We start from the raw sequence: 22,909 nt of genomic DNA, 5'->3' as shown, positions 1-22,909 counted from the left end.
AACTTATCTACATTAGTTCAAATCTGGGCTCAGAAAATTACTACCTGTGTGACCATAGGCAAATCATTTAAGAGTTTCCCCCATATGTAAAATGAGATGGAAAACCATACTTATATCATTGCTAAGAAAACCTCAAAATGGGGTCACAAAAAAGTCAGACCTTACTGAAAAATGGCTCAATCACACAAAAACAATGAAGGATATATTGAAGTAGGGACAGGCATAAGGTAGAAAGATCAAATATGAGGCAACTGTATGAATTTTGTAGAGATCTAATAGGGTTGGTGGTAAAGTGAATGGATTGTAGATAATGTAAAGAAACATGTAAAGGGAGAAATGACAAAAATTGTTTTCTAATTGGGTATAAATATACATGTAGTGACAGGAATATATAAGCTGATTTCTGGGCGAGAAGAGGAAAGACTTCATACACAATGTGGCATATGAACTAATGTTGGAAGAAAAGTTGGAATTCTCATGGTCAGAAGTCAGATCGAGGTCCATTCCAGTTTGGGGGAAAGTCAGTACAAAATAAGAGTGGTGAGAAATGAAGCACTAGGAAGGATATCCACTGTTGAGATGTAACAGAAAATTTAAATAAGCTATTACATTGAATACTCATGGTTGTTCTAAAAGACCACAGATGACCATTCCCCTAAATAGTGATGTTATATTTGAGATGGTTCCCTCACTGATAACTTACCTCTATCATTTATTTCAATAGATTAATGGTTCACATTGCAAACGCTTTATATCTTTTCCTAAGAATATATGACTTTGACTCAGAAAGTATCTTAGACAGACCTCTCTAGAATAGGGATAAGTAATAAGATAGAACACAGAGAATCTCAGAATATCTTGACCAACTAAAACACTAGTCTGCATCTATGGAGATGAGAATTAATAAAGATAAGATCTTATACTCAAGTTTTAAAATATCAACTACATAGGCATTAGGTAGGGATACACATCTAAATATCAATTAGGCTGAGAAAAATTCTGGGGATCATAGTGGACTGAAAGTTTGAGATTACGAAAGGGAGGAAAATATTAGCCTCCTCTCTCCACCATTTATTTAAAAGAAAATGTAAACTTCTACCAATTTACCAGGTCAGAGTATCCTGGTGATAACAAGTAATATTCAAATGATATTTGGAAAATTATATTCAATTCTACATGTCGTATTTAAAGAATGACATTGACAGTTAAAGAATGAATAGAGCAGAGCATCCAGGAGGGTAAAGGATTTGGAGCTCATACCATTGGATAATCAATTACAAAAACTGGGCAATGATCATTACATAGAAAAAAAGACAAGTCAGAGGAATGGGAGAGAATAGATATTTTCAAGCATCTGAAGAACTATCATAAGATTTGCTCTGCATAATCCTAAGGGGAAGAACTAGGAGCAATGAGTATAAATTGTAGAAAAGAAAATTTAAGATTGATTTAAAGAAAACTACTTCCAGTCATTGGACCTACTCAAAAGTGGAACAAGGTGCCTAACAAAGTCAAGTTCTCATTGGACTACTTTTTGGAAATGCTATCATGGAGATTCTTGTGCTGAGATTTTTTGACCTGATCCAACTCCTTCATTTTGCAAATGAGGAAATTGGATCTTAAAGAAGTTATGTGACTTGGCCAAGGTCACAGATAGCATATGGTACCACTGAAAATAAAGCTAGGTGTGCCGGTCTAGCCAATAATCATTACTCTAACCACTCTTCCTATTTTTTCCAAGTTCCCATCTTTCCTTAAATTAGATTTGATAAAAAATAATAACAAATCATATTTGACTTTACAATATATTCAAAAGTACTTCAGTGGGCCTTGGTCAAGTCACTTAATCTAGTTCAATCTCAGTTTATTTATTTGTAAAAAAGATGGTAATAGAATCTCCCTTACAAGATTGTTAGGAGAAATAAAGGAGTTGACACATATAAATCTCTTTGGAATATCTATTGTGCTATGTAAATAATTTGTCATTACTTTTAGTATTTCACTGGTTGTGTCCATATGTTAGCAATACAGATCGAAGCTTACTATCTCCTTATAGAACTCTCTCAATTGATGTCACTTGAACAGCAAACCATCACAGAGAAGTTAGTACTTTGGTGGTAGAACCTTCTATCATTCACATGTAGTGATGCATTATCTTCAGGTATGAAGAGCCCTCAAGTAGTGGGTTTAATGGAGGAGCTGCCAAAACATCATTCCACGTAAAAATGAAACCTGCCTAGCCCTGGAGTTTTGTGTTTGTTTGCATGTTTGTGAGTCTCTGTGTGCGTACATGCATTAATCAGAAAGTACTTTTTATATTGGGAAAAATCTATTCATTGAGATTATTAATGAAATTAAATATGGTATGTGAAGTCTCATTCTGTAATGCAAATAACTTCTTCTCTGGTAATTTCAAATTTATTCATATCACTTTTTTCTAAATCTGGGAAACTCTAATGTTCTGAGTATGTAGTTTGGCCATACACCAAACTAATATATTTCCTGAAACCTCTCTTCATCTTCTATTTGGAAGAATATTGATATTAATCTTTCAAACATGCCAGTGCTCATACTTGGGTGGAGAAGCATAATGATTTCAATAGTGATTTTAAAATTATGTCAGGACAAAAGGGAATAAAGAAAGAAAAAGTCAGGCTCATTAAAGCAATCTAAATTTCCATTCACCAACTTTCATCTTTATTAAAATGGTATGTGTATGCATTTATAGAAAGAAAAATATCCAGGGGAACACAAAACAAAACAAAAGGATGTTGTAGGTGGTCTTGTACATTCAGGCTAGAAATTCTATTCTAAAGTCATTATTGCCAACAATCTGTAGTACACAGAGGAGGGGAGAAAATGAAGGAATTGATCAATACAATAATGAAAACTGCAAAAGGATAGGATTAGATAAACTAATAGCAAACTAAAACAAAGAAATGAATTTAAGTTTTCACCTCGTGCCACCTACAAATTCTATATCCAGATAGATAATAGATTAAAACATTAAAAAATGATCCAAGATATGGACAAAAGGAACTAAAAGATTAATTCAAAAGTTTAATTAGGGTTCACCTTACTTTCAATATTGGCACTGATTAGTCAAAGTTTTTTCATTGTAAGTTAATAGGTGGCACATTGAATAGAGTCAGAAAGATCTGAGTTCCAATACAGCCTTACACATTTACTAAAAGTGTGACCATAGGTATGTCACTTAACCCTATTTATACCTCATTTCCACAAATGTAAAATGAGTTGGAGAGGGAAATGGCAAACCACTTTAGTATTTTTGCCAAGGAAACCCCAAATTGGCTCATAGAGAGTTAGAAATTACTCAACAACAATTTTCAACACTTTTAGGACAAAGGGGGCAGTTTTTTTTTTTAAATTTCCTTCCCAGAAGGAAACACCAAAAAGTAAACTTTGTATTCATCAGAGGGAAAAATCCTCCAGACAAACACACACTGAACTCAAGCTGATTGCTCCTAGGGCCATATATTCCAGGCAAGTACATGTTTCTCAAAACAGACTGAATTTCACAAGAATAATTTCTTTTAATTTACATGGCAGTGACCTCCATATCATAATTCTTCCCAGAGGAATCTCCCAATGAGCAGCACTGCAAGATAAACAGTTTCAGGGCTCATTTTCTATTAAAATAAAATTAACAGCTATATTTGTGTTGGTGATTTAAAATATTTATTAGTATTAAATTATAATACCATTTGTCTTATGGCAGTAAATGAGTTCTCAAAATCTCCTGCTTCCTTATTTTCCCTTCATCACTTTCACTCTTACCTGGGAGCCAAAGCAAGGCTGCTGGGCTTTCAGGTTTGGGGGAAAATCCTTCTTACTTTTTTGAATTTCAATAGTGTCTATTATTTTGTCACCCCTCCATAATGGAAAAGCTTATTCTCAGTGTCATATCCTGAGCTTTTTATTGAGATCCTCATTTCTGCATGAAAAACTCAGTGTTATTTTTTTAATAGTTGGTCCAATTGACATGTTAAGGCTTCCTGCTAAAATCCCCTTCCCATAGACAGGGAGGAATGTCTGACACATGATAATACATGTTTGAATGTTTTATAGGAGGAGAAATTCAATGTCACAGTGCTGGACCTAGAGTCATAAAGATTCATTGTCCTATCTGGCCTCAAATAATTACTAGATGGGGTGACCTTAGATAAGTCACTTTATCCTGTTTGCCTGAGTCTCCTCATGTGTAAAATGAGTTGAAGAAGGAAATGGTAAACCTCTCCAGTATTTCTGCTGAGACAATACCAAATGAGGTCACAAAGAGTTACACAGAATTTAAAAATGATCAAACAATGTATTTTAGATAAGTATCAATTATGGAGGAGACTTTTTCAACTATGATATTTCAAAACTTATAAGTGATTTGTTCAAACTAGGCGTTCAAGGACAAAATCCTTGTATTGTCTTTTCTTTTGTCCTTTTTGATACCCTCAGCTCATGGTACAGTGTTTTGGGGATAGAGGGAGATTAAATCCTTGCAGACTGATGTTTACAGAAAGTAATGACAAAATACTGAACTTCATTCCATCTACTGGCAAATTACTAAAGTCACAATGTTGACTTGAAATAAAGCTCATCAGTTCATCTGCTAATTATACAAAGTGAAATATCTAATATGTTATGTTTTCTTTGAAGGGAGAAGGAGAGTTAAGACATTATATTTCCCTGACAGACCTAAATAACCAAGGAATCTAAAGATTAATGGAAAGTACAACAAAAAGGAGTGACAATAAATGTGTATGAGACCCTTAGGCAAGGATATTGGCATATGTGTCTATTAATTCCCTTACTTAGAAAGACAATAACACAAAAGTGATAGAGCAATATAATATCACTACAAATATCTAATAAAAAAGAGGGGTAAAATATGCTATGTAAATAATTCTCATAGTACATAATTTTTAGAGTTTAAACTAGCTATTAGGTCACATTGACAAAATCTGAATTCTAAGAACTGGATTTGATCTCAATGAATGGTTAGACTGGTTTGTGCCATAAAAGAATGCCACTATAAAATATTCAGATTTTTGTCTTCTACAATAAATGCTCCTTTCAACAGGTTCTTACAAATTCCTAAGTTAATCAATTGAATTTGGGATAAACCATTATTGGAAAGCAAATTTGTCCTTGTAGAGCCTCTTCCCATTGGTCCTACTTCTCATCTCTGGGATCAAAAGAGTTATTCAATTAATAGGCATTTCTTAAATGTCTAATGCATACCAAGTATTACAGAGATTAATGCAAAAGAGAAACTGATCCCAGATTCAATGAGCTTATTTTCTAATGTCTAACCCTTCAAATACTTGAAGACAACTATCATGTTCCCCCATCTCTAAATCTCTTCTTCTAACAAAACATCTCTAGATCCTCTCAATTTATTTTTATATGATGTGGAGACAATGTCATCCTTTGTCATCCTAATTGTGATCCTTTGCAAATACCCAAAGTTACTGAACAATGTGTTGTGGTCAGGAAAGAATACGTTGGGATTATTTCCTTGTTTTCCTGAAAAATCTGTCTTGTTTCATGCAGCAAAGACCAAATTCATATTTTTGGCTATGATATCATACAAGTAAATCATATAGACTATTCTTCTGTCAGCTAACCCCCTCTTCCCCCACTGGTCTAATCATGGCTCTGTCATTTCTGTACTTAGGAAACTGACTCTTAAAAAAAAATGTGAGTGAGGCCATATACTTCCTCCTACTGGATGCATTTTTGGATTTGACACAGTGTTCTAGCCTAAAAAACCTTTTTTGCATGCTGATCCTTTCATCTTGTATGTTAGCTATTTCTAGCAGTTCTGGGCCATCTGTAAATCTAATAGGCATGCCACTTTTGCCTTTTTCCAAGACAATGATTAAAATGTTAAATAAGTACAGGAGAGACCCCATGCCAAAGTGACACTGACAAACCCTTTCAATACCGCCATTTAACCAATTCCAAACTCATTTATAGGCGGCATTGTTTAGTCTGCATCTCTCCAATTTTTCTACAAGTATATTTGATGAGCTAAAATTGAAATAAATTTCCCTTATCTATCTTTTCAAGATCCATGTCCAAAAAGAAAAGTTAGGTTGTCATGACTGGATCGTAATGAAGTCATGCTGGTTGTCTATGATCACTTTTTCCTTTTCTAGATGTCGAGTAAATCTATCTTAAATAATTTACTCCAGAATCTTTCCAGAAATTAAAGTAACTGATAAATTCTTTCTTCTTCCCTTTTTTTTTTGAAAAGAACGCATGCAATGTTTTCATCTCCATGCCTAAAACTTTATAGGCAGCTGAGTGGTCCAATAGATAGAGTATTCAGACTTGAAAGAAGAAGATTCTTTACTGAATTCAAATCTGATAAAGTTGTATGAATTTGGGCAAAGTCATTTCACTTTATTTACCTGAATTCCTCAATTGTCAAGAAAACACAAATGAGGCCATGAAAACTCACACCCTACTGTAAGGACTGACTAACAACTGAACTGGACTGGTTCAGCAAGCATCCTCCCCATTCTCCATGAACTTTGAAATATCACTGGTATTGTCTCAAAAACATAACTTCATTTCATAAATGAAGGAGAGAGTTCATCTGAGTGTGCCACTGCTCTGAACTAAGAGGATGAGATATTGACTTTAAACAGCAGCTCAGGTACATTTACATTTGTAACTTTGGATAAATCCCTTTGTGTTCATTTGTAAAATTAGGGGTTTATACTAGAACATTTTTAAGCTCTTGAGTCAGAAACTATGCTAAATGTAGACAAACAATTTGAAAATATGGGAAAAAAAAGACAACCCCTATCTTCAAGGAGGTTATATTCCAATGGATAGTGACAACACCTTAAAGGCATTAGTAAAATAGGGAGGAACATGACATTTTTTGCTGTTTGGTGTTCCTCCTTCTTCAAATAGGCCCAATAGTTTGGGGGCCTAGTTCCACTCTGGCTGCTTAGTCCAATATGACCTCAGATGACTTTACAAGAAGTCTTGCATAAATAATGTTTTAAAATTTGGGGCAGAGATGTCTCTAGCTGTGAGTAAATCATATTTGCTTATTGTTACTACAGTTTTGCTTTGCTCATCAGTCATGGAGCCTTCCATGATGCAGGCATGCCATGCTGGATGGTCCTGTGGAAATGTCTCCTACATCTCCCAATAAATGCTAAAACTCTTCAGAGACACCATGACGGTTTTCTTGTACTGCTTTTTATGACTTCCATGTGACTACTTGCCTTGTGTGAGTTCCTTGTAAAATAGCCTTTTATGTAAAAGTATATTTGGAATTTGGGCTTGGGGCAGTCCATTGGATTTGCAGTCTTTGAAGTGCAACATGAATGTTGGGTAATCTTGCCAGAGGAGCATGAAATTAAGGAGTGGAGAAGGAGAATCTCTGGCATTCCTTTCAACCCTATCCCTTTGATTTGTTTATGACCTTGATGTATCAATGGCCTTTGTTCATTCATCTTAGTCATATCTCACTGGGTGACTCCATTTTGAGTTTCTTGGCAAAGATGCTGGAGTGGTTGGTCATTTCCTTTTCTAGCACTTTTAAGATAAAGAAACTGAGGTAAACAGGGTTAAGTGACTTTTCCAGGGTCACACAACTAGTATCTAAGGTTGAATTTTTAACTCAGGTCTTCCTGACTCCAAGCCTGGATATTGTCTTTTTCCCCCCTCTCAAAAGTTCTCTTTGGCAAAAATAGAAGCAAAACTTTCAATTGAGTATTTTTGCTTTCTTTTTAGGAGCAATGCTCCCAGCTTCTTTGATTCTCCTTTGTCCATAAAATAGCTTTAAAAACAACAACTATTCTTGGTTGGTACTTTCCTCACCAACCTCAACACAATTTGAACATGAGCATTCTTCCTTGCCTTTACCCTCGTCTTAGTTGTCTTTCACTGACTGATTTTACCTCCACTTGAACTATATATATATATCATTTTTTAAATCTATTTTGTCCCACCATAGTTGCTGTCTTCTGCAGACAACTTCCATATTCATATTCTCCCTAGGAAATTGAGACCAGACCTCAATTATAAATGAATAGAGAGAAACTGGAGATTGTAGTTATGACAAGGTAAAACCCCTTGCTTGGTATTTTATGACTTTGTGAAATTTCTGACGTGTGCATATCATGTCTGATGGAAACAAAGATTAAACAGAAGGGCATCTGTTCTTCTATCCCCTTTTGCAATCCCAGTTATCACTGATAGGAGGAGAATTAGAATGAGAACCAAGTGTGAGAGATTGAAAATATCCTCAAAAGCTTTCAGGAGTAGGGAAGTTTATGAAAAAGAACTTTTTTGTAAGTAGAATATAAATAATGATAAAATACATGGTTTTATGAAAATCCATAGAGCTGTTCTCAACAATGATATATGTTATTGCTAATGTAAATGTTATCCATTGGGCATAAAAACTCTTTTTTATAACATGTTACAAAATCAAACCCTTTCATTTTCACTACTTGGGAATTACCAGGACTTTTCAGCTCCAAAGTGTTGGACAGTTCCCATGAGAAAGAAAAAAAAAGAAATCTCCTATGTGTGCTCTGCAAATTGGAAAATTTTGAGATTTTTTTTTTTATTCTGGTGACTTTCCTGTTGATGAAATATGGCAAGTTACCATAACACTGAAACAGGACAGTTCAAGATTTCAATGTGATGAATGCTGATTTGTCAACTGAAAGAAATTCAGTAGATAACATTCAGTTCATAAGCACTGTTTCTTAACCATGTATTTGCATTTAAAGGTAAAGAAGAAAACTTATATATATATATATGTATATATATATATATATATACATATATATATATATATATTTTATTTCAGAACTGCAAATGAGGTAAAGTAGCTCTTCTCAATTATCCTATCAAATTAATTCCATGAATCATATGCGTAAATATGGGTCACATAAAAAGAATTTTAAATTCCAGTTGACTGAGATCAATTAAAGAATAGTCTGAATTAATTATTAAAATGTCCAGTAGAAGGTTAGATATTAAAGAAAAAGTAGAGGATAATTTCATTTTTAAAGATTTAAAGATTTCTACTTTCTCAAACAAGGAATGGCATAATGAAGATGGAATTATGCGGATGCAAAAGAAAAAAAATTTACCTGTGTAACAAGAGGTTCCAGTAGCCTCTCCACTGTCAGAGTCCTTATTTCCAAACTTTTGGGGTCCCATTTCAAAATGATAGGTGAAGTAGCCGAAGTCATGCTCCCTAGAATCAAAATAAAATATTGTCAAATAGAAATCTATATTTTCCTTATAAATGGATAGGAAAAAATTCATAAGTTACATAGGAAATAACAGAAAAAAATGAAAATATATCATTTATTTGTAGGTACAATGTGGAATAGATTTAGAAACTGCCACTTCTATTTAGATTCAATGAAAAAAACCCAATCTTAACTCAATAAACACAGGCCCTTCTTAATAATTAGGATTACCCAGGTGTGGACAATATCTATCCAAGTATGGCTAATTCAGAATTCAGTAGAAAAAAATTTGTCACCACTAATCTTCAAGAGACTTGATGATAACTATATGACCCTGGGCAAGTCACATAAGCATAATTACTTTAGAGAGAGAGAGAGTGAGAGAGACAGAGAGAGAGAGAGAGAGAGAGAGAGAGAGTTTCCACTTTCCCATCTAAGAATAGAACTATCATTTCTATAGAACTTTCTTTTTTGATTTTTTTTTATTTTAAGGCAATGTTGTTAAGAGTGACTTGTCTAACGTCAAACAGCTAGGCAATTATTAAGTGTTTGAGGTCAAATTTGAACTCAGATCCTCCTGGCTCCACTGTGCCACCTAGCTGCCCCTCTATATAGAACTTTCTAGAGAACTTTACATTCAATGTCTTTCTTGATCTCCATAATAAGAATATACAATAGGTGATATTAATATCTCTATTTTGCAGATGAAGAAATTAAGAGTCAGAATGTTGAAGTGTCTTGCCCAAGTCACACTATGATTAATCTGAGCCACTGAAAACTAATCTTCCTCAACCTAGGCATGAAACTAGACTATGGAATTAGAAGTATTCAAAAAAGAATTCAGGTTAGACTATTCAAATGGAATATTGGTTAAAAAGTTAACATGAACATAAACAACTTTGAGTTCCAAAAAGTATCAAGACACTCTGCAGAACATGGTGTTTTCTAAGAAATAGAGACATTTAGTCCAAGACTATAAATTACTAACCTCTTTTGTAAAAAAAACTTCTGCTTCTTAGAGAAGCAATGTGGTTTAATGAGTAGTGAAGAGTTCTTGGACTTGGAGATAGAATAACATGTATTTGGATCTCATTTCAGACACTGAAGTAGCCACTTAGCCTTGAGCACATCAACTTACTTTACTTCCTTAAACTGCAAAATGGGTATGTTGAACTAGAATTTAACTTACAAGTAAATCTAGGATCCTGTGAGCCTATACATTAATGTAACCTCTTAAAGGTTTTCCCTTTCACATCGTAACTTTCCCTAATGAGATTTTTGATACATGGCAATTTTTGGCAGTTATATTGAAATTACAGATGATATGTGAAGGCCAGCAGATGACACAGTGTCTAATGACAAAATATTTAACTCAAATTTGGCAATATGATACTGTAAGCACCCCCTAAATGCAAAAGAAAAAAAAATAGCTTTCAAGAAGTTCAATGATTTTTAATTCTCTCTCCTGAATTTTATATGGATTTTCCAGATCATAGGAGGTGCTGTGCCCCTATCTCTCACAAGTTGGAAGGGAAAATTATACCATTAAAGTGAGAATTTTCACTCCTTAAGTCAGTTTATTTAGAGAACAAAAACTTGAATTTTCCTTTAGGCAGCAAAAAATTCTACAAAAATAGGATGGATATTTTGAATTTAGTGCTAAAATTCTAAAAAATGATAGTTAATACTATTAACAATATTACTAATTACATAAAGCAAATGCATTTCAATGCAGTTTTAAAGAGCATAATAAAATAAATTTGGCAGTGTGATATTAAAACTCCCCTCTCAAAAAAATGGAATCTGGAGGTGAATTAATAGTGCAATTGAATTTAAGAATAAGGAGGTGATAGTTCCCCTATAATATAACCTTGTGGGATCTTATCTGGCCTACTAGATGGTAGGTTACCCAGTTTAAGGAGTAAATCGATAGTTTTCCACTTTATAAGTGGAAATATATTCAGGGATCATTCTCTTCCACTGACCTGCTCAGGTTTTGGACATTCCCAACTCTCATTTTCCCCTTCTCAAAAAACAAACACTGCATCTCAAGTCCTCATGTGGGAAAGCTGAGGGTCTCCATGATGATTTCTGCTTATTCGAACCAGAAACGGAAAAGATAAGTGTATCGTCCATGCATCTTCACTCAATGTATATGGATGCATAGTGGGCTTTGATTTGTGACTATAGCAACTAATTCTACATCTTAGCCAATAACCACAGTGAACACTCATGTTGTTTCTGATTACAATTTGTGGTCACCAGCTAAAGTTATGATTGTCAGAGGCAGGAAGAAGAGTTGCCTTGTGTCCTTGTTACATGAAAATCTGTAGAAGAAATTAGGAATATTGACCTTGGAAAAAGAGAAATCACTGGGTAGACATCATGGCTGTGCTGAAATATTTGAAAGGTTTTAATGTGGAAAAGGCATTAGAATTGTTTTCTTTGAAAGAATCATGAGAAAAGATGCAATTTGTAACTTGATTATAAGGAAAAGTTCCTGATAAACAGAACTGACCAAAAGGATAAAGCTCTTCCTTGTGAGGACTGATCTTCAATGGAAGTCTGTCTTCCTTCCTTCCTTCCTTCCTTCCTTCCTTCCTTCCTTCCTTCCTTCCTTCCCTTCTTCCTCCATCATATGTACATGTATATTTTTAAGTTACAAAATTTCCTTCCACCTTCCCTTATCACCCCACTCCCCCACCAGTGGCAAACAGGTTGACATGTATATACCATATTTTTGATAAATGTTTACAGATTAATCATTTTCAGCGAGGAATTAGGATTGAGGGAAAGAGATACACAAGAGACAATTTTTATAAGGTCTACATCAGATTCTGAAGGGGATTTTTTGTTTTGTTTTTCTATGTTTTGTTTTTCTTCCCCTGGATGGGGATAACATTGTACATAGCAAGTCTAATATAACTATCCTAGCCCTCTGAACTGCTGAAAGGAGCTGCTTCCATCAAGGTTGATCATCTCACAATGTTGTTGTTAATGTTTACCTTGTTCTCTTGGTTCTGTTCCCAATAGAAGTCTTTCAATACAGACTTGTCATGTTTGTTAGAGCAGGGATACCTTTCCTGTATAACTTAAACTAGAGATTCTTCCAAATCTGAAACTCTGACTTGGTGATATTTTCTGTATCAGTCAAGTCAATTTTGAATTATTGTATTTCCTGCAATATTACTTACACATAAACAAACACTGAGAAGGGAAGGGGACCTGGCTTTAGGGAAATAAATTCAAATTAGATTGTGTTTATAGTCCTAATATAATTCAATGAATTTCTAAAGAACATATATATTTCCTTTGAAATTTTACCAATGACAAGAAATCATAACCTGAACAAAATTGATATATTTTCCTCCTATGAATATAAATGAAGTTCTATATGTCCCTTTCCTTCTCTATGAATCAGTATATCCAATCACTGCATTTCTTAAAAATCAGGATCTCTAATCATTTCTATCAAAATTACCTTCAAATATGAACAGGAATGGCATTTTATTGACCCATGACAGGGGATGTACTGGACAGAGTACAAATCCTGGCATCAGTAGGACCTAGGTTCAAATATGATCTTAAACACTTACTAGTTTTGTGGCCCTGGACAAGATATTTGACTCTGTCTTAGTTTCCTTATCTGTAAAAATGAGTTGGAAATGGAAATGGCAAATGGCACAGAATGTTTTGGAAAGAAAACCCCACATGAAATTACAAAGAGTTGAAGTGAACAGCCACAACAACCAATACCTTTACAAGTAAATTCAATAATTAATAGCCATCAATCCAAATTCTAAGATTTGGTCCACTGATATATTAAAGAACTATTGTTGTAAGGTTTTAAATAAATTAAAAAACAATGATTCAATTGCACAGATTTAGATTTAAGTTCCTACATTAAAATAACCATTGGCATTAATACCATTAATACCCCAAATCTCTTCCAAAAAGCTAAAACACTTTACACATCTCTCATTCATATCACAGGAATAATAACCCTTGACAGCACATGAGCTGGCTTGCTGATGGACAGTGAGCTAGAATGATTGCTACAGAATTTTGTACACACCAGGTCAAACTTTAGCTGATGACTACAAATTATAATCAGAAGCAAGAGTGTTCACTGTGGTTATTGGCCAAGAGGTAGAATTAGTTGCTATAGTCACAAATCAAAGCCCACTGTTCATCCATATACATGGAGGGAAGAGGAATGGATGATACATTTATCTTTTAAGTCTCTGGTCGGAACAAGTAAAGATCCCTGAATTTAGAAACAGAGTACAGGAGATGAAATCTTAGTTCTTCCTGATATCACCTATGGGACCTTGGGCAAATGATGGAAGCCTTTGGGACCTCATTTCTTTTCTCCTCCCCAAAATGGGTGAGGCTATTTAACTAGAATACCTTCTAAAGTCCATTCTAGCTCTAAATCTATGATCCGGACACATATATGTGTGTATATATATATATATATATATATATATATATATATGTATATATATATACACATATATATATGTATGTATATACTTATCACACTGTCACTTATAAAGTGGAAAATTTACCCAGAGATTCTGATTTAAATTTCATATTTTATCCACCATTGCTTTGATCTCCAAAATCATAGTCAAAGAGGCAGAGTGACAACAAATGCAGCCAATCTCCTGCCCCCCCAAAATGAGATGTGGCATTGAAAAGCAACCCGCTAAATTGCTGCTAAATAGGATCTTATTGCCCAATCAGTTGTTAGGTAGGAGGCAGAGGAAAGAAAGTGTACTCCTCTGGTAGCAATTTACCATAGCTGATATAATTACTGCCATCTGCTGTTTCTGGAAGAAGCATTTTTGTCATGCTATTTTGGGCACTCTTTATTACTTCCTAGTGTATATACTAGACCATGCATCAGAAACATTTTCTACTGCCATCCTGAAACATATGAGATGGCAAGGGAGTAGGCAATATGCATATTGATCTAGAGATAGTAACTATAACTTCTCTGCTCATTATATCCATTTGCTGACATTTTTACCAGGTACGGGTGGCTCTGGGGAGCCGCTGACATGAAGATTATCAATGTGAAGTCCCGACTACGGGTAGTGAAGAAGTGACACTAATAATTACTAATAACTTGTGACACAAGTAACACCATGTAAACCCTGAGATGCAAGTCTCTGGTCATAGCATACCTGTATTTCTACTTATAAGTGGGTCTAATATGACTATCCTAGCCCTCTGAACTGCTGAAAGGACCTGCTTCCATCAAGGTTGATCATCTCACAATGTTGTTGTTAACGTTTACGTTGTTCTCTTGGTTCTGCTCCCAATGGAAGTCTTTCAATACAGACTTGTCATGTTTGTTACAGCAGGGATACCTTTTCTGTATAACTTAAACTAGAGATTCTTCCAAATCTGAAACTCTGACTTGGTGATATTTTCTGTATCAGTCAAGTCAATTTTGAATTATTGTCTTTCCTGTAATATTACTTACACATAAAGAACCACTGAGAAGGGAAGGGCCAAAGACTTGCACCTCAGATTTCTGTTATACCTTTGACAATCAAGTATTACTAATCCTTATCCAATGCAGAAATCCAACATTGCCCATTCATTAGAAAGTAAATGTTAAGATGCCTGAATATTAAAAATGTCTTGTTACACCAAGAAATCTAAGCTATATACTTCTTCCTGAATTATTTTTTTTTCTTCTGAGTTAAATCCACTGAAAATCAGATGACAATAAATTAACGGAGATAAGAAGAGTGGCAAAATATTGGAGTATTTTCTACTCTAATAGAATAGCAAATGTCTTTTTTATATTATAGTATATTACAGTTTACACCCTTGAGGATTTTGATAACCTCTAGAAAGTATCTGCAAGTAAAGAAATTTTAGAGCTCCCTGAAGGACCTGCTAATGAGTATCTGAATTGCTAGGTAAGGGACACAGTGTAAAACCTTGGAATCTCATTTAGTAACAAAGAAATGGCTGCTACAAGCAAGGAACTTCTATAAGAAGTCTGCAATAGATACTCCCAATTCCCTCAGTAATGGGTAAGTTATCCTCATATAATCTACTCAGCCATTTAAGAAAGATTCATTTTCAATATATGGACACTTTTCTGAAATCATTTGCCCTAGCAATGACCTCCAGTAGCACCTAGTCATGGACAAGTTGGATCTTCTTTGTCTTTAAAACTTTACACAACTCCTTTGATACTCTTTTTCTCCCTTCCTCTACCTTTCCATTAGAACCTCTAAAAACAGCTAATGTATTCATTTTTATTTTTAAAATATTCATCTTCTTTTCATGTCTGTTTCCCCACATTAACCCAAGTTCAATGGTTTATACCTACCCTGAGGCAAACTGTTCCCTTTCATAAATATATGTAATCAAGCAAAACAAAACAAGGTTTTGTACATATCTAAAAATGTGTTATATTCCAGTTTTCTCACCAATTTATGTCAAATATAAAGTCTTTAGCCCAGTACCCTAATTGGCATCCTTTGATTTTTCAAATGCTATGCTACTGTTATTTCTCCTGGTTTTGAGGAAATAATCTGTTCCATTGATTGTTTCATTTTAACCAAAAGTAAATTATTCTAATTTGTAGTTGTAGTAGTAGTAGTAGTAGTAGTAGTAGTAGTAGTAGTAGTAGTAGTAGTAGTAGTGGTGGTGGTGGTAGTGGTAGTGGTAGTAGTGGTGGTAGTAGTAGTAGTAATAGTAGTAGTAGTAGTAGTAGTAGTAAAACTAATAGTAGTAGTAGTAGTAGTAGTAGTAGTAGTAATAGTAGTAGAAGTGGTAGCAGCAGTTACAATAGTAGTAATAGTAGCAGCAGCAGCAGCAGCAGTGGCAGTAATAAAGTTGTACTTTAGCATTAAAGAAGTCCACAACCTTTGGGAAAGTGAGGCCATGATTTTCATATGAGATTGTTTAGAGTAAGGGAATATCTAATTTGCAATTTTCTACCCCTTGATGACCTTCAGTTCTATTTTTACTTGTCATTATTTCTTGCAGGATTTTTGACTTTTATTCTTCAAGATGTATTAAAAGGTGTTCATCAAGAGCTATAAAATAATCTCTTAAATTATCTGATTGGTGGAGCATTCAACCTACAAACTAATTTTGTAGAATCATCATTTTTATTATATTGTTGTGATTGAAGATGATTAACAATTATCTCTCCAATCATTTTTGTTTTCCTTTATTTAGAAAAGGTTTTTTCCAAAAAAAAAGTTATACATTATGAGGTTATTTGGGTGGATTTTTTTCTATCAGTATAGTTTTGGTAGTTAAATCACACACACACACACACACACACACACACATACAGAAAAAATACATGCAAAAGTTGATGATTTCCATGAATTTATTTTATACTCTACTAATTTCCTGAGGCCATTATTTCAATGAATTTTTGTTTTTCACTGAGTGAAAACTAAGTAATGCTAGCTATATTCTTAAGTAGATTATGATATCAGGTATAAATAATAAGAATTTTGGGTCTTCTTTGCCTGTGCTTAGCCCCACATTTTTTTCTAACTTACACTGCTATTATATCTGGATTTTTATGGAGACATTAAATTGTAGTTTTGAAAACAGCCATCCCTGTTTTATCCCCAATCTTGTTGGAAAGATTACTAGCATTTCTGCACTATAGATAAAACTATGTCATGTTTAGGCAAGACAGTTTTTTTTTACATTTTTTTACATTTTAACGTGTGTTGTAGTATATCAGAATTTTTTTGTATATTTTTTGCTTCTTTCACATATGTGCAACATGTATATGTGTCTTAGGACAGAAGAATGAATATTTGAATATAAAGAAATAATGGTGAAATTTCTTGAACCAAAAATAAGCTACATGGGACAAAATAAGGGAGAATGGGGCAACAACAGTTCATATCATGTTGGAGATTGATATCTGCCTACAAGTAATGCTTTATCTGTCCTTGTGATAGTGCAGAAAGCTTATATACTTATCCTGAGCTCAAACAATGCTTTTGTAATGAATACAACTCAGACTGAAATAATCTATATAAGAGATATGCCTCCTCTAGTGTGACCTCCTGTCATTCTGCCCTTTGTATGTAAATTATTTGGGCTTTTATTTCACTATTATCCACTGCCATCCACAAGATGTCTTTCATAAAACAAAGAAACTAATGCAAAATGCATTGGCATTTGCCACATTTTTTTTTATTTTTGTTTTTAGGTTTTTGCAAGGCAAATAGGGTTAAGTGGCTTGCCCAAGGCCACACAGCTAGGTAATTATTAAGTGTCTGAGACTGGATTTGAACCCAGGTACTCCTGACTCCAAGGCCGGTGCTTTATCCACTACGCCACCTAGATGCCCCTCATTTGCCACATTTTAATAGAAATTTTTATACATAATTGAAAAGCCTCTGTCAAAATTGTGAAACTTCTTTCCACATATTTGCAGAAGAAAAAATTTTCAGCTACTATTAAAAAATTTAATCAACCACTGTATAACTCTATAGTTCCTATACAATTTACATATTAAGCTTGTACCTTTTAGTAAAATGTTCCAAGAAACATTGCCAAAGCTGAGTTTCACTACAATAATTAGGGAAAACTAGAATCACGCTCAACCCTTACACACAAACACATAATGAAAAAAGCATTTTTTTCAATTATTGGGATTTTCTTGCTGCTTAGAAGCTAATAATAGAGAATAAAATTATTCATATTATTCTTCTAATGTCTCCTTTTATCTCTTCTACCAAATAAGCAATCACCAAAACACATTTTTAGGGAAAGTATTTAAAAATCGTGTGCCCTTAAGGTTGCTCCAAGAGTATCATTTTCTAATTAATGAAAATAAATACTACTATATCATTAATATTTCACTGAAACACAGCATATTTATTTAAAGTAAAATAGGTAAAAATGAACCCAATAATATTTTCTGGAACACCAAAGAAAACTGCTACTCCTCTAGGACTTCAGTTAAAATGGTCAGTTGCTATTTGAGATTAATCTCTCCTTTTCATTAGATATAGTACTAATAATACTTATAATACTTATAGTATTAATAATACTTATTCTCATCAAGAATGCAAACACTGTAAATATCCACAATACTTCTGAAAGATGGAGAGTTTTCTATTTCAGGGTCACAATAGAAGATTTACTATACAAGTTACTTGTACAAGATATATTTCACTAAGAATTTAATTAGCCTCTATATTTCAAAATGTCTACAGGAAAGCATGTGTTTTCTGTATATGAAATATTCTTAAGCAACATGCTACATTATCCAAAGCTTTTATTATGTGGTAGCCCAGTATAGCTTAGAGCTCAGATTATTGTACTGTTTTTTTAAATAGTGAAAAAATAAGAATTGCTACTTATCATTATTGTTGCAGTTTTATTTACATGAAAAGGATTTTGAGAGAAATAATGGATACCACATTCTAGAAGCATATTTGATGGGACATAGAATTGGATCAGCAGAAAACAATCTTAGAAAAACATACTTCAGGGAGCAGCTAGGTGGCACAGTGGATAGAGCACCAGCCCTGGAGTCAGGAGTACCTGAGTTCAAATCCACCCTCAGACACTTAATAATGACCTAGCTGTGTGGCCTTGGGCAAGCCACTTAACCCCATTTGCCTTGCAAAAAAAAAAAAAAACCAAACTAAAATATATATATATTTCAACTCTCTTCAAACTCCTTTAATATATATGTTCTAAATTCAGTAACAATATTCTACTTTATTCCATTAACCTAGTTAGCCAAAGTTCACATCACAATTTCATCCAATTCATTTGGCATGTCATTAGACATGGAAAAATTCCTTTCATTACATCAGTCTTTTCCTGGATAGCAGCAGAGAATAGTTCCCTAACTTTTCCAAATAAAGTTGAAACTTCTCTGCCAGGCTTTTGAGGATGCCAAGATGTCTACCATCCAATCTCATTGGAATTTTCTTTACTATGTTATTTGCATGATCAATCTCCCTGCCTTCCACTATATTATTTACATTATGTGATTACATATTAATTATAACATAATAAATTATAAAAACATAATATAATTAATTATAATAATTAAATTATATATTAATTATAATAACAATACTACATTCATATAACACAAAGTAATTTTTATCTCATTTGAACATTGCACCTGCCCTAGGAGGTAGGTCTTTTAATTAACTCCCTTTTTCCTGATGATATATTTGAGGCTGAGGACTTAAGTGAATATCTGAGACCACATTCTATTCAATTTTACTATATTTTAATACAACTACTCAATAATTATTTGGCTATCTACATTAAATCATGTTGTCCTCAAGAATTCATCTTTCATATAAAAGACTATCAAATATTGTTGAAAAAATGACTAGAGATAGAACTTGTATTCTATTGGCGAAGAGAACTCCTGTGTGAGAAAACTCCCTCTAACAGTTCAGGCTGGTACCCTCCCTGAAACATACAGTATGAGAAAGACATATTGAGACATAAATCCTTCATCAGCTGCAATATTTAACTACAGATCTTCATAGCTTTGAGAGTGGCACTCAAACCTCTATATCCTACTGTTTCTTTATGAAATGCAATAATGAATGTCTCATTAATCCACGGCTTTCATTATTCATGTTTGGGTCTTATTTCAATGCTTCAGGGATTTGTTATTTAATTGAATAATTTCCCCATCACTAGAGACAAACTTCAAACAATTCACTTTCTTCTGAAGAGCAAGTATTCATAAGTTGATATAGTTAAAAAAAGTTCCTTCACTGAAAACTCTCTAATGATTTGATGATAAACCTCTCAACTTGGTTCGGTGGATTCTTGCATAACTGTTTTTTACTCAGACTCTCAAAGTTGGTAAGAACTTGGTGAGTGCCTATGATCATGGTTAGAAATGAATTATTATTTTAAAACAGTAATTATTATTACCATCACTATTTAGCTAGTATTTATAGAGTACCATAACGTTTTCTGAGTTTTATCCCACTTTATCTTTGAAACAACTCTGTGAGTTGCTATTATTCTCATTGTACAGAAGAAGAGGGATGAATGCCTTATATAGTGTCATGCAACTCACAAGTATCTGAGGTAAGATTTGTACTCAGGGTCCCCTGACCAAGGATAGAGCATAATGTTCTCTTAAGACAGACTTGATAAAGGTAGAACTTTACTTAGAAGAGTAACATATGTTGTTGTTCTTCTTCCCCTTGGTTAAGGCAATATTTTGATATTCTAATGTGACTTATATTAATTTTCCCTGGACCTTTTCATCTTCCCTATAGTTGAATACTCCTCTTCCCCAATTAGAGACTGAGGTTCTTGTGAACAAATATTATCTCATTTTTCCTTTTCATATCCCCAGTACTTAGCATATGCTAAACCCATGATAAAAGTTTGCTATTAGTATTAATTCATTCAATTTCACATCCAAAATACTGTGTAGATTTTTTTCTAGGTTTTTGCAAGGCAAATGGGGTTAAGTGGCTTGCCCAAGGCCACACAGCTAGGTCATTATTAAATAGTGTCTGAGGTTGGATTTGAATTCAGGTACTCCTGACTCCAGGGCCGGTGCTCTATCCACTGTGCAACCTAGCCGCCCCAGATTTCTTTTTTTTTTAATGGTTCAGGTTCAGATCCTCATCTAAATGAATTATGAATTTTTTTAAAGAACCCATGGCCACCCTCATGTCTGCTGTTCCCTTAGGAACGGTTTCCCTTATGTGTGAGTTCTGTACCACCATCCAGGCATACCTCTTTTATGCAGACTTAAACTATTTAACTGGAAAAGCCTTTACTGCTTTTTTTTTTAATTCCAGGTGTCCTTATCAATAACATTCAATATTTTATTGAAATACAAAGGATCTTATATTTTTCTCTTGCTTCTCCTAAATCAATCATACGTCTCCTGGTGAGATCAGTAACTATAATTTCTCCTTCAAACCCCCTTAATCCTTAGTTTTACATTGAATAAGTATACACTAAGAGGTCCTTAATAAAGAGTCAATTATTTAATTTAAAATCTGTGGTAAATTCAAGTCCCTAAGTCACAAGGAAAAATGTAAGATTATAAAGTATCTAGAGCTTCGCTCGTCTCTCTGTTTCAAGCATGTGGTCAGGAGGAGAGCAAACGGATTAACAACATCAAAATCCATAATTGTGGATTATACGTACTTGTAAAACAAGACAAGGAAATGATTCCGCTCTCTAAAGACAGTGTATTTAATATCCCAGTAAAAGCGGCAACTTATGGAGCATCCGGTTTAATTAAACAAAAAGCTGTTACATTAATTAACTAGCTGCCTTTTTCCTGAATGTCCTAAGTCAGCATCTTCAAAAATAAATTCATCAAAGCCTAAAAAGTGACTCTGGATTTCCTGAAAACATTTCAATGCAAGAGGTATTTCCCTCCAAATAGTATAAGACTCTGGTTCCTCTGTTTCTATGGAAATTATATTTTATTTACTTTTTATAAATGGGATCAAAATCAAGATCACTTGTCTATAGAGTGCAGATATCCTTTTTTGTTTGTTTTTCCTCTTTTATTTAAGAATAAATTTTTCTATATTAGAAAAGCTCTGGGATTTTATAGAATGCACCAAAGAAGTCTGTCAATGACTCAGTGATTATATATGACAATTTTTTTCCCTCTTGAGGGAAAGCCCTAGAGCCCAAATGCAAGAATGGTAGAGAGAGATCATTGACATCAACATGACCCTTTTGCAAAGACTTGCTAAATTAAAAATTCCAGGGCTATCTACATGACCATATTGGTAATGATGAAAGTGGAAACTCTCGCACTTAGTACCATCCCAAATGGTAGGATAGTCTGGGCAATTTGTTGCTGATTAAGAAGCAATTCAGTTCAAAGGACAGATTAAGCTTGTTGGAATTATGAAAAAAGGACTAACCCAGTGAAAGCATCCTTGATGAAGATATAGTAACAGAGAGGCTTTCACAATTAATATTATACATTTGGTGACATATTAGCATTTAAAGAGTTGATAAAATATAGATAATATATCTCACTATAGGGCAGCTAGGTAGTGCAATGGATAGAGCACTGGCTCCAGTGAGGAGGACAGGAGTTCGAATCCAGTCTCAGACACTTGACTCTTACTAGCTGTGTGCCCTTAGGTAAGTCATTTAATCATGACTGCCTCACATTCAGGGCCATCTCCAATTGCCCTGATTCATATCTGGCCACTGGACCCAGATGGCTCTGGAGGAGAAAATGAAGCTGGTGACATAGGACAGCACCCCCTCACTCTAATCCAATTTAAATGCTTGTCATGGCATCATCTCCCTGATGGTGTGTTCTTCAAAAATGAAGGACAAACATTATGAGGAAAATCAAAAGATACCTTAAAAATATCTTTTCCAACATCAAAATTGTCTGAGCTGGCATGAAATATGAATTAAAAGAGATAATCTTAAACAATTCACATAAATATCAAATAACCATTAAAATGATCATAGAAAAACTAACACAAAGACAAGCTGAAGAAGGAATTTCTATGGATAGTGAGATGGTGCTTTGGTTTTGGGATAAGTTTAGACTGATTGCATCACTTCCAAGAATATTAAAAAGTCTCCGGGAAAAGTTTTATAATCACTCAGAAGAATTTTCCAATGTGAGAAAAACCAAGAGAACAATT

At 34.0% G+C, this 22,909-nt stretch overlaps 1 protein-coding gene across 2 annotated transcripts in view; it reads right to left on the bottom strand.

Annotated features, from left to right (window-relative positions):
* CTNNA2 (catenin alpha 2) overlaps positions 1-22,909 on the bottom strand; it is a 1,546,517-nt gene that overhangs the window by 1,253,173 nt on the left and 270,435 nt on the right. For both annotated transcript variants that reach the window (XM_074196107.1, XM_074196106.1), the window contains one exon: positions 9,147-9,253. In XM_074196107.1, coding sequence (XP_074052208.1) covers positions 9,147-9,248 — 102 coding nt within the window. In that variant the 5' untranslated portion in view covers positions 9,249-9,253. The remainder of the gene's footprint in view (positions 1-9,146; positions 9,254-22,909) is intronic.

Source organism: Macrotis lagotis, chromosome 1, assembly GCF_037893015.1.
Source record: "Macrotis lagotis isolate mMagLag1 chromosome 1, bilby.v1.9.chrom.fasta, whole genome shotgun sequence".
Taxonomy (NCBI): Eukaryota; Metazoa; Chordata; class Mammalia; order Peramelemorphia; family Peramelidae; genus Macrotis; species Macrotis lagotis.
Note: the sequence above shows the minus strand (reverse complement) of the source record. Positions and strands in the feature narration are given on the sequence as shown.